This window comes from Cydia splendana, chromosome 16, assembly GCF_910591565.1.
Source record: "Cydia splendana chromosome 16, ilCydSple1.2, whole genome shotgun sequence".
Lineage (NCBI taxonomy): Eukaryota > Metazoa > Arthropoda > Insecta > Lepidoptera > Tortricidae > Cydia > Cydia splendana.
This window is the reverse complement of record NC_085975.1, coordinates 680,298-694,212: the sequence shown is the minus strand read 5'-3', so window position 1 is coordinate 694,212 and position 13,915 is coordinate 680,298. Positions and strand designations below refer to the sequence as shown.

At 38.7% G+C, this 13,915-nt stretch overlaps 1 protein-coding gene and 1 long non-coding RNA gene across 2 annotated transcripts in view; both read left to right on the top strand.

Annotated features, from left to right (window-relative positions):
- LOC134798132 (uncharacterized) overlaps positions 1-13,915 on the top strand; it is a 417,294-nt gene that overhangs the window by 385,440 nt on the left and 17,939 nt on the right. The gene's annotated exons all lie outside the window — the stretch shown is intronic.
- Positions 1-13,915, top strand: part of LOC134797856 (uncharacterized) — a 40,054-nt gene that overhangs the window by 15,510 nt on the left and 10,629 nt on the right. Inside the window, exon 5 of the mRNA XM_063770207.1 lies at positions 6,229-6,370. Coding sequence (XP_063626277.1) covers positions 6,229-6,370 — 142 coding nt within the window. The remainder of the gene's footprint in view (positions 1-6,228; positions 6,371-13,915) is intronic.

Here is a 13,915-nt window from a genome sequence, read left to right as displayed (position 1 = left end):
AAATAGGCCCTTGAGGCATTGTACCAAGGATGCTGGCGGCATTTCCTCGCTGTATCGCAATGCTGATACGTTGTGCGAGGTAGCCGCCTGCTCTTCGGTCACCAGTTACGTCAAACAGACGCTTCGCGATTTCTGCGAACAACTTATGCGCGCTGGGACCCCATGGACCTAGAGTTTCAACTCCAAATGGTACAAAATGGTACTCTCTACCGAGGCTCTTATATTTGTTACGTTTTAGAATTTCGGCGCTTTCCGCGCCTCCGCCCGCTTTTACAGTAGTCCGTTGGAGGTGGGACGGTGCCAGTGTGTCAAATTAGTTACCTAGAGTTAGACCAAGAAAAGTCTGCAGCGATTTTGATAGCCCACGCAGTGCAAGTGTTATTTACACGTCATAATTTCATAGAAGTTTGACGTTTGAAATGAGACTTGCACTGCATGGGCTATCAAAATCGCGGCAGACTTTTCTCGGTCTGACTCTACCTATTTGTTATATGGTTTATGAACTTTATTCCGAAATTTCTTAGCTTATTAACAAATATTTATTATGTTTTAAGAGACCTGGCCCCAATTTCACCACGGTGACAGGTGCGACAATTGTAAAATCACTGTTGCTGACGTCACAGGCATCGATGGGCTACGGTTACCACTTACCATCGGGCGGGCCGTATTCCTGTTTGCCACCATCATTGTTTTATTAAAAAAAACTTTACTATATCGGAAAAAAACAGATATCTCTTTTGCGAAGTTTCTGACAATTGTCAAGATTTAGAAGAATTGTAGGTAATTCTTGACAGGTAATGAGTTATATGTCGGAATTTCGTGACAATTGTAGTGTTTCTTGTGACAATTGTCATAAACTTAACAAGAGAAATATCTGTTTTTTTGCGATATAATAAAGTTTTTTTTAATAAAACAATGATGGTGGCAAACAGGAATACGGCCCGCCCGATGGTAAGCGGCAACCGTAGCCCACGGATGCCTGTGACGTCAGCAACAGTGATGTTTTACAATTGTCGCACCTGTCACCGTGGTGAAATTGGAGCCTGTGGGCGCAGCACGGTTCCATTTTTATCGTCTATCACTATGCGCGTCCCTTTCGCACTTACGTACTTGTTAGAACGTGACAGGCATGGTGACAAGGGATAAAAACGCGACCGTGCTAAGCCGCCTGGGCGATGATTTATTCTGGTATTTTGAACCTGGTATTACGAGTAGGTACAAATATTGAGAACGCCAGCTTTTATACTATTACTATTTCCTTGTTACGATTTTTCTTTGACAGTAGCACATTTCAGCTCTTCCTGTTTCGAGGGTAGTTTTTTAACCCCCGACTCAAAAGAAGGTTGTTAAGTTTGACCGCTACTTATATGCGTGTCTCTCTGTGGCACCCTAGCTCTTCAATGGGTGAACCGATTTAAATGCAGTTTTTTTATATGAAAGCAGGCTTTCTGGCGGTGGAGGGTGGAATTTTATCAAAATCGGTTCATCTGTCTGTGTGTTGGGTTTTTTTTTATTTTATCTTTAATGTTTGTTTATTGTGCGAAAGATATTTACGGTGTGATAATGTCTCTAGTCTGACTAGTATAGAACAAGCTAGAATAGCATAAAACATTTATTTAAATGTAATTTAATGCCATTGTGTGACATACAGGAATTGTGCAATAAATCATTATTTTTATATTTCTATTCTTTATTATCTTCTTAGTTTGGATTGCATGGAAGTATATAATATAAATAAACAACAATAGGACATTGCCCGTAGAACCGATGGCCGTTGGGGCGGAAAGGTTCTCGAGTGGCGACCACGTACCGGAAGGCGCAGCGTGGGTAGACCCCCCGCAAGGTGGACTGACGACCTAAACTCTAAATCATAATTACATTCCAAAAAAAGTAAGACAATGTTGCCAATTTTTACTAGCGCGTCTTGTATTTATGTAAAAATAAGTAAATAAAAGTACTTTTTTAAATCGTAGGCGTAAAATTACCAATAAATTAATTATCTTAGCGTATTTATTTATAAAAAGGAATTTACTATTTTACAAACAAATTATTGCAGTGGCAACATTTTTTGGAATCTAATTATGGTATAGAGCTTAGTTAAGGTCGCGGGAGACCGCTGGATGCGGGTGGCGCAAGACCGGTCATTGTGGCACTCTTTGGGGGAGGCCTATGTCCAGCAGTGGACGTCCTCTGGCTGATATGATGATGATGATGATGATGATGATGTTGATGTTGATGATGATGATGATGATGATGATGATGATGATGATGATGATGATGATGATGATGATGATGATGATGATGATGATGATGATGATGATGATGATGATGATGATGATGATGATGAAACATTATTACAAAAAAATACTAAATCTCACAGTAAGCTTCTTATAGAGTGTGAACACATGAAGCGAACCCCTAGTGTAAATTTCATTCGATAACGTGAAGTGACGTACGCGTTTGTGTTAAGTGTCATTTTGTATGGGATATTGAACAGCGCGCCAAGCGGGATGCTTTAGAAACTCAAAATCCCATACAAAAATAGACTTAACGCAAACGCGTACGTCACGTCACGCTATTGAATGAAATTTACACTAGTTATACAGTTGCTAGTTTCTACTTATTTTATTTGAATTCCGTTAACAAAAGTGCAGTTGAACTAAAGCATACATTAGCAGTAGAGTAGGTACATAATTGCGCACAAAGGGAAAGTTTTTCAAACGATACTGCAGCGAACTTGCCGGGCGAGTAACTTGCTGCGAGCAACTTGCTTGTAACGAGCTGCCTCTGATCATGACAGCTGCTCGCTATTTAAGAATGTATAATAATAAGTCGTAGTGGTCTGTTCTTGTTGTTGACCAGAGGGCTAAGATGGTCGGCTCTTTATCATTTGTCACCATGCCTGTCACATTCTAACAAATATTTAAGTGCGAAAGTGACACAGGGCATGACAGGTGATAAAAATGCGACCATGATACGGCTGCAGGTTTACAAACGGTTAGACGGCTAGGATTAATTATTTGAGTCATACTAGTCTTAATTAGCTAGAAAGAATCATATTTTATGAGACTCTGCGTCTAAAACAAAACATTTTAATAATCTTAAACTAATTACTCGTCGAGTCCATTTTCCAGTATTTTTGAAACCCAACTCAAAAGGTGAATAAAACGTTAATATGGAAATAAATTGAAATAAATTAAACCTACCTACTAGCAGGGGTGCGAAACTCCTGACTTCGGCCAAACTCGGCTCCGCTCGGCTCAGCATTTCTCCGAGCAATTATTAGGGTTGACACAACTTGACGTCCCTTTGCGTGCACGACCACAGATTGAATTTTGACAACCCTAATTAACCGAAACGGATAGGATTAGAAAGGGACCCTAGGGACAGCATGATTCGACCCTGAATCGCTGTCAAACTTCGGTTTTGTAGGAAGTTTCCTTTCTGTACGGTAGTACTATTATTTATTATGTGCTACTAGTAGGGTCAAAAACATCCGGGAAAAACCGGCGTCGTCTCTTGTATAACGATTATGATATATTTTTCTACGACCTAACTGTAGGTATACCATAATTTAAAGAAGTAGAAGATTTTAAGATAACGATAACGAAAAAGTACGAAATTTGGGGTATAAAATCCATTTACATTATGATGTAAGAATGAAGAATGAAAGAATGTCGCATAACCTTAACTAATACAAAAAAAGTATTTGAACCAGTATGTACGACTGTACGTAAGGAGTCCTTACTAAGGAGAACGTGTCTTAAAATTAGTAGCAATAATGTCGAGCCTTCCCTAGAACTGAAGTTACTATAAAAGACTCGCTCCTCCAACAAGTTTGTAAGAACTTTCAGTTCGGATATAATCATTCTAAAAACTTTAGTTCTAAAGTTAAGGTCTTCAAAAAGACAATATATGTAAAAGACATTGCTATATTTTCAAACAATAAATCCGAAGTGCGTCAGAGAGGCAACACGTCGAACGTGGGTCGCGGTAGGCCCTCTGGTGACTTCTACTGCCCAACTAGCAAAATAGTCGTATAAGAATTGATTATATTATTTTTTTATTTTTATTATTTTTAATAGCGGTTAACTCGACTATTTAGCAATTTTCGCTAATTTGTGCTATAATCATGTAGTATAAACGTTTACAGCACTATGTTTTAGTACTTTTATTCCACCTTTTAATAAATGCTGAGTTAGCGCTACTAAATCACTTTTATTCAGCATAATTGTTCTATAAAAATCATATAACAGCTATAGAATAGCTAATTGTCTGAATAAGGCGCTTTAATACAACTGTTACTCAACTCTCTTCTCTGTTGTTATAAAAGCCTAGTAAAAGCAATCCAATAACCATTTGGCAACAATGCTGCTGTAACAGCGCGCTTATATCATAATTCGGGTAATGGGGTTCAAACCGCTGTTATAGGAGCTGAAGTGTATTTACAGGTTTTATTCAAGATTTATTCAGCTTAGAGTACTTTTAAAGAGTTTTGGACTACATTAACAGCACAAGTCAGCCATGTTGTCATTTCAATTTAGTCCGGTGGCTAACTGCATGAAACCCTACCTGATAAAAAAATAGAAAAATCCTACTCTGTAGGGGTAGCTGACTTTTAGTAGCATCAACTGCTCTTGATCGGCCGCGGCTTAATTTGGCAAATTTTGCGCAAATGGCAAAAATAGTGGGCAGTGGCACAAAAATTCATCAAAAAAACCCTCATCGAATAATAGAATGAAACTTGCATGGTAGGATAGCTGCCTTTGAGGACAGCAAAACAAAAGTGGTCAGCTACATCCTGTGTTGGCAGGTTCCTGTGTCCGACCGAATTTGTGGTACCACGTGACAGCTACAATTTAGCTCATCGAAAAATAGAATAAAAAAATCTGATTGTAATAGCTACATTAAATTTGTTGACGTATGTCTTGGTCGGCCTCACCTTAGCCTTAGCCAGGTTTTGTAGTCAATGGCAACTATCCTATCATACAAGTGACATTCTATTTTTCGATTAGGTAAATTGTAGCTGTCACGTGGTACCACAAATTCGGCCAGACACAGGAACCTGCCAACACTGGATGTAGCTGACTACTTTTGTTTATTTGATGAATATTTGTACCACTTTTTTGCCATTTGCGCAAAATTTGCCAAGTTAAGCCACGGCCGACCAAGAGCAGTTGAAGCTGCTAAAAGTCAGCTACCCCCACAGAGTAGGATTTTTCTATTTTTTTATTATCAGGTAGGGTTTCATGCAGTCGGCCACCGGACTATAAATCCATAAACATGGCGACATCATGTGCTATAAGTGTAGCAGTAAACGCAGTTACTCGACTTATAGTCGAATTAATGAGATATAAAAGAAACTAGATCGTGTAAGCAAATTTTTACTTATTTTAATTAATATTTTTTTATTGAAATTTAAGAAAATAGCCGGCCCATGAATATATATGAACCAGTGACTTTGGTTTTATCAATAAAGTATTTTTCGCACTAGGTTTTACTGTATTACGTGTACTTATATACAGACCGTAAAAAGTTATGTACACAATTACGGTAAAAGTAAATGTCATGGACGACATTAGAAAAAAAACACTTAAGTATTAGACACGTGAAGACGATGACGCCTCAAACTTACTCAAATAATTGAAATATAATCGCTTACCTGAGATCGTTTTAGCACATATTAGTTGAATAAAAGCATTTACTGCACTCTTACACATTTAAAATGCCGAGTAAAAGCAATTCGGCTACTTTTAAGAAACATTTTTGCTGAGAAAAAGCAGTGCGGCTGCTTTGATAGAACACTATCACTGAGTAATAGCAAATTGCTAATGTGTATAGAACAAATTGTAACACGGCTGTTTTGAAAGGGGGTAAAATAATAAATGAAAAGCTCCGGCTTGTGGAAAATGGAAACAGCCATGTTAACAAAATAAAATTAAATCAAAATTAAATTAAATAGACTAAATGGTGTCTTGCTGTAGGAAAGCCAGGAGGAGAAACAATTAAACAAAATTTATAACTAATTAACTTTATTAACCTAATCAGTTACTGTAAAATGCTCAGTGGTAAAGCTGGGTCGCTTCACAGGTTCTAGTTATAAGGGATTACACCCATTAATTAAAAACTAAAAACTAAATTTCGAAATACCTAAGTTTTATGCACCAGAACTTTCAAAACTTCAAACTGAATAAAATTAAATTATAATTAACCATTTAAAATTTGTAGTTGGTGGCGGATGCCACTCAAAAGTTATGCAACAGACCGACCTCAAAACTGCTGCTGGAACTGCAGCAGCGGGGGGCGTACTCGCCTTTCCCCGGGAAGCTGGCCGCTGACCTGGTTGGAGCCGGCCGCTGCAAATGGCGTGGTACAGATCCCACAGCCTCATATTACAACTTCTAAACATCTTCAAATGAATTCCAAAAGAAATCGAAAGCTCTTCCAAAAAATTCACAAGCTCTTCAAAAGAAAGTTCACAAGCTCCCGGCTCCTGTAAACCGAGAAATGGATACATTAGCCGACGCCTTAATGGCCGCTAAAGAAAATATGAAACAATTGGAAATTTAGCTCACCGCACTGGAAGCTGTTAGGACTTCTGGCGGAGCACTCCCAACCCTCGAGCAGGAGTCAACTCTGTAAAGAACCAAAAACCTGGTTAAGGACGAACCCACAACGTTTCGCGCCATTGTGGAGTTGATCACACCTAAATTCCATTTGTACTTACTCAGTGGAGCACACCGAAGGACTCGAGCTGCTTCCAGCATTTCGACCAACATGGCGAATGTGTGGTCTCACCACAAATAGGGCTCATGCGAGCGTGCGTCCCCGGAGGGGTCCACACATCAAATGTGCATGTCATCTCAAAATGACCTCCTCATATGTTGAGTACAAAAGGCCAAAACAAAAGTAGGGTGCCAATCCCTTGAAGACACAAATCCTACGAAAATTCTGACTGATTTATTTAACAATTCACTCCTGAGCCTAAGAAATATATTTTATCAATAAATCTAATAAAGTTTCATTTCAGAGCCCCCTTTTTGGAGTCTGTAATTCCTATGTTTTATTTAACATCTAAATTCTCTCTTACCTAAAAAAACATATCTAAATCATACAAAGTTTTCCTGGAGTGACAACCTAAATATCTCAAGTTTTAATTATTTTTACTCGTATGACAACCCCGACAACAGATAAGCATAAAGAGGTGCAATCTGAATGCAACAGATTATGCAAATAAGTGCAACCAATCGAGTTAGTTTGGGATATTGTTAAAATCATCGAAATAAGAAAAGGAATTCAACCCAAAAATATTAATTTAAAATTTAAGAAAATGTCTACGTTACAAAATAATCGAATAAAAGCACTATCGTTGCTATTAAAACACTAGAAAGCGCTTTTATCCACTTTTAATCAACTCTTACAGCATCGATTTGCTTCTTATACAGCGCTTACTCTATTTTTATAACACTTTTAGTCTGTATAAGTGCGCCTTTTTCGCGTCGAGTAATCGTTTACATGACTTTTATTCGAGTGTTTTACACCATTTATAGCACCAAAAAGCGAAAGTAAAAACGTGCTCTCAACTTTTATAGCACATAGATTTGCTAGTTGGGTGAGGATGCCTCTTCTCAAAAATTTCCCGACACCTGAATAACACCAATACCGTCTTTACCATAAGGGCACACGGGGCCCGTGCCCAAGGCCCCCATCCTCAGGGGGCCCCGAAAGACAGACAGTAATATTTGATTACCCATAATAAATAGAAGATCATTGTACAAAAAATTCAGTTTAATTAGCTTTCTTTACTTTCCAAAAGGGCCCCAAATTCTTATGTGCCCAAGGACCCCAGCATAGTTTAAGACGGCCCTGAATAACACCAACCAGAACCCATATGATTCCAAACCTCGTTCAAGATCTCATCGTCCTGTTAGCGGGTGCCGATGAGGCTGATCTGATATATGATCTACTTAGTAAACATGACGTCTGCAGTCGCGGTGCCGGTCCATTGCGGATTGCCGTCATGTGGCGTGCCGGCGGAGGCGCACGGTGTATAATGGTGGCAGTATTTTGAAGGCTGAAAACACAAACTAATAAATATTATAGGCCAATCTTTCACAAAACATGTTGAGGAAAGTTTGAATTTAGGCAATAGGAAATAGGGATATTAATTTGTACACAAATTTACATTACCTACCTAATTTGGTCAGAAAATAATCTACCTTACCCTTAAATATTGCTCTTTGAACTTCTTGCGAACGCAACCTTTAATTTGTATAAAATCTCAATACATTCCTAATGCAGTAGCTAAACGCAGCCGTCGGAAGCGCTCCACAAACCCTGTATCGCGGCCAATTAGAGGCACCTAAATCTAAACCACCTTTTTTACTGTTCAATTTCGCTAAATCACGCTCTCATCAGCCTCCATACAATAACCACTTTACCACGTTAAGAAACCCTTGTAAACCAGTACCTTTGGAAAATTATTTCAGTTCACTAAGAATTGAAGCTTTTTATTTGAGCCGTCGAGATCCTGACCTGCACGGCGGCTGTATTTTCGTAGGGAAAACCCACGATAAACCTCTAAAATCAATCGGCGAATCGTCGCCTCGAACTCAAAGTACTGGTTAGATATCTTCGTTGTGCCCCATTCCTATTCCATCCTGAATAGCCCGTCTTTACTAGAACTCCTTATAAAAACGTTCTTCGCTATCGTAGGACTCGTTTTCTGTTTTTTGAAGAGGTATCGACATTTAGTCAAATAAATTCTGGTGCAATTCAAATGCAAGAGTCGCAGGACAATAATAGTAAGTATTTATGGCTTTTTTGATACGCACGTATGGAGGTCAATTTTAATATAAAAATTTGTTATGGTTTTGTCTTGACTGGTGGCAGGCGTGGCTCACTTCGCGATTTCGTCGCGTCGCTACAAATAGGTACATGCGGCCCACACCAATTTTGGTGTCTAGCAGTAGTAGTTGCCGCGCATGGCGACGGAACGTACGCCTGCTCGCGCTTGCGCCACCTAGCCAGGGGGGTGTCACTGCGCAGTTTAGGTACATTTGGCCGGCGCGCCGCGCGGGCCGGCGTATGCCAGTGGGCTGCCGCTCGGCTCGCACGATAGTCGTGTCACGTGGCGCTCGCGCAAAATTGAAAATACACAATGGCTTCGAAACCTAAATCTCGATCTAATCCGTATAAAACATATTGTTCTGTTTACGGATGTCTGAATAAACGGAAGAGCAAGGAAGCAGAAATAACATTTATTTAAATTCCGCACGATATTGAAAGGTGAATTTAAACTTTGAAACATAACATAAATACTAAGTACTTAATCAAATTCGATAACTTATTGATTCGTTTTGTTTGCATAAAACGAAAGCGCTTTAGACCAATTTAATATGATAATTGGTTGCCCAGAAACAATATTAGGAATTGACCGACATATTTTCAAATGAATACGGCTGTGGCATACCTACTGCCGTGAGAATCAGACATACTATCTCTGGATAAAAAAAATATGTTTACAGAATCAACGTTTGTAATTCCTCCATATTTATCTTAAAAATAATAAATCGGTAGGTATAGGTACAAAAACTCGTCAAGTTTTAACCCTGTGCCGACACTCGCAGCTCGGTCATGACGGTCATAAAACTGCGGCGCGCAAGGAAGATTCACGGTTCGTGCGCGGTTACGTAGGTATATAAGTTTCAATTTTGCGTGCAGGCGGCGAGTATAGGTATAATTTTATACCTAAATGTGACTTTTGTGAAGGAGTGAATTTTCTGTACGGTAGTACTATTAGTTATTCTGTGCCGTCACGTCATATCTGTCGTAATATTAGACGGGTTTTGTTAGAGAGTGAACCCTCTGTATCTAATACTATTATTTATTCTGTGCTGGTGGTGCATCTCACGCACAACTTTCACTTCATTTCGCATGCACCAGTCAGCGTGAGCGATCTTCAAGGTCGTATCAAAATAAAATCAAAGCCCTAACAAAATGTTGAATATAGATCGGGCTCCCAATATACCGACAATCGTAAAAAATCGTTCGATCGAATCAGTACAGGGCTAATATCAATAAGGTCGGCTCTTTATCATTTGTCGCCATGCCTGTCACTTTCTAACAAGTGCAAACCTTGGCTTATCGGTGATACTTGGTAATTCGGTGATACTCCGTTATAATCTTACACAGTTCTCACCATGAGGAAATGCGAGCTATAAAATCGCTGGCTGCTGTCAGTTTTGATGCTTGCAATTGGGTTGGCAGTGATTTAATTGCTTACATTTCAGCATTGTAAGCTCAGCGTAAGATAACAACGCATTATCACCGAATTACCAAGTATCACCGATGAGCCAAGGTTTGCCTACGTAAGTGCGAAAGTGACGCATGGCATGACAGGTGATAAAAATGCGAGCATGATACCGCTGCAGCCTCTGCCAGTGAATCACGTCAATCACACTGATCACACTCGTCACAAGGTAAGTTGGCAATATGGCGGCCGTCGCCGGTCGCGAGGCAAATTGCCGCAACTCGGAGTTTAAGGTAGTTACGACTGCCTCCTGTATAGGCTAGGTTACAATACGCACGGAACAGAAGAGATGGCTCTTGATGGGCGTCGGTAGAACATCATTTTCACCTCAGCAGCTCGAACAAGGGTACTTTGCTTCTTAAAAACAGTGAGCAAAATGCGATTTTGCTCACTGAGTGAGACAAAATGACATTCAAGTGACCTTTATAGTCAAATGTCATTTCAACATGCGGGGTCTAATACAAGTTCGATATACTTGGGTTCTATTATCTCTGTCCCTCTAGGTATGTTCTCACTGCTTAGGGTGAAAAAATTTGTGTACTACACGAGATCAAAGTTATTTACATCTCGTGCGCTTTTGAATCCCTTACTACGCTCAAGATTCTAAATTAGATTCACTCGCTACGCTCGTGAATCTATTATAGAATCTTTCGCTTGCACGGGACTCAAAATAAGCACTCGAAGAAATATCAAACTTTGATCTCTTGTTGTACAAATAACTATTTCAAAAGCAGGGCACATTACCGTGTAGCGCTACGAGTAGATAGACATTTTTTTTGTATGACAATGTTCCCTGTAAGTTGATAAGTATGTATATTTAATAAAAAGTATATTTACGTAACTTCGAACAAACCCACTTTCACGAACTAGATCCCGATTCAGGTGTATTAACTTATAGCGGTTTTGACGTTATTTCGATACAAGCTTGATTGGTGCTCGAATGAAGCTAATCGTACGTGGCATGCGCGCAAATCTCCAAAATCAGTCATAAAAAATGTTAATTTAGAAGGAATTGACCTAGGCAGCCTAGTCTGAAACGCTCCACGTAACGTAGCAATATGATAATATGAAACGCTATAATATGTAAAAAGTTCAACAATCTGAACCAGAATGGTTACCAACCAAGTTCGGTGTTAAGTAGTAGTTGGTAGTAGGTAATAAAAGTTGTGCTTCTGTGCCGTGTGGCGCTGTCGGCCAAGACACGATAATCGCACTTACCTGACGACTACGGAACTGAATAATGGCACTAACTTGGTCGCGCCAGCTAATCTACGCGCTCTGCTTTTTGTACCTACTATGAAAAATGGCAAGACATTATGTAATAGTTGTAATATTCGCTGCTGTAAAAAATACTCAGTAAAAGATCTCAACTCAAACTTCATCCGACGGACTTCATCAGTCACCTAACCGAGAAAAAAGTGGCCACCATTTGCCGTTTAGATTAATATGAAGCAAAATAGAACTATGTGACAAAGACCAAAAGTTGGGGAATCAGTAGGACTACAACGTCTACAACTTTAATATAATGGATTATACAGAAATGGATTGGTTTATTAGAAAACAAAATCCCTCTAATGAGGGCGCCACTGGACGGTCGGCACCCTCTTATATATATATGTAGGCGTAGGTAAACCGCTAAACTCGATTTTATTATCAAGTCAAAATGTTTAAACTGCTCATTTAAATTACTAAAGAAAATAGCTAAAGCACATTCAGCCAATGAGAGTGCAAACAAACGCAGCAAACAATTCATTTATTTAGAGCAATTAAGTCGGCGGCTGTAATAAAGAAAAATACCCGTCGCTAATTGTTATAAAGTGGGCGGATATGGAAATGCGTCCTTCTTACATTTCCGCGCTTTTGTTGCGTTCTGGAGTAGCTATACCTAGTACCTAGTATAGGTAAATCTGTCAAAATATAAACCGAAATAAATCTCATATACGAAGAAAAACTATATATTCTTCGTGTATGACATTCATTTCGGCTTCGGTTTGTAATTTAATTAGTAGTTTTTCTACTGGAAATAAAAAAAATTGAAAAAATTGTAAAAGAAATAATTTTTAAGTATTACTAATATTGTCTAAATATGTAATAAAACTCACTCGTACTAGCCGCCATCATAGGCACCTACAGTTAAAGTTACGCAGGTTACGCTCTCATTTTAAATCATCATTCTGAACATTCACGTAAGATTTTATCTGCCTGGTACAGTCATCAGCAATAGTATGTTACACAACTAATATATGACGCCGCAAAAATATATGACGCGCTCTTATTGCGCTCCAAATAAGAACGTGTCACATATTTTTGCGGCCCTAGTTGTGTAACATACTATTGCTGATGACTGTACTAGACTGTACAAAGAAATTAGAGCAAGTAGAAGTTTTACATACAAAACTTTTATCGAAAACTTTAAGTATATACATATATTATATCTACTATATGTAGGTATGCATATGTTACTTGAGTGTACGGTCCAAGTTTCAGGTAAATTCACCAAGAAATTTTAAAATAATTATTATTATTTATTATTATTTTAAAATGATATCGTAACTTCGATTGTATGGCGGCGGCTAGGATTGTATGACTCTTAATCCAAATGGCCTACGACCTTATAAGAATAATTTTGTCCAACCTGTTTCTAAATCCAGAATCCAGATCAACTTGACCTTCCACCGCCATCGGCGTCCCACACTGGCACACTGCAGCCAGCTTGCATAACCACTGCACTTTCCCTCGATGCACTCGCGGTTGCATCTCGAGACGCACACTTCGTTTAATCTCACAAAAGGCAAGTTTGGTCGGAAGTGCAGACAAAAGTGAAGTCATTGTGTTTAGTTTCGTGTTGGACAATATTGCGGTCGCGTAGTGTATCTTGGACTAGTTTCTTTTCTTTGACAATACTCGTATTATCTTTAAGATGAGGTTTGATTAGTGTACCTACCGTAGTGGAGAAAAGTCATGCGTCGTGTGTATTGTGTATGGGTGTTGGAGTGCGTGATATGCCTACTGACAGTCGGCAAAATCATACATATTAAACCGCATCGTATTTCCTATTCCTACACGCAGAATAATTTAAAAGCGTCTTTTTCTAAACTCTTAGCTCGCCATGTAAGAGAAAAATAAAAATACCAAAAAAGCAAAAAGTCCGACACTCATGGGCTAAGTATTTAAAGTTGTACCATAAATTATTGTGTTAGAATTGGGAATTTTTATATTATTTCTTCACAGAATTTCCTGATTCCTGAATGGAAAGTCCATTTTTACCGAGAAAAAAAGTGTCCCCAAATTTTTTGGTCCGTTTGGTTACCTACGGTTTTCAATACAACCTTCTATGACCGTAACAAAACGGACAAAAAAAATTGTATGAAATTTTGAGGACACTATTTTTAGAACTCGTGATTCTCAGTGAAAATAATATTATAAAAAATCCAAAATCTAAAATTCAAGAGGGGGGTACGATTTTATATAGAAATTTAATTTAATTCATTTATTTAAGAGACAAAAGTGGCCCATAATGGAATTGGCCTCATCCGATCCGTGTCGTATCTTTAGCAAATTTTTGATCTTAAAGTTCGAATCAGGCCGACAGACGTCATTGTT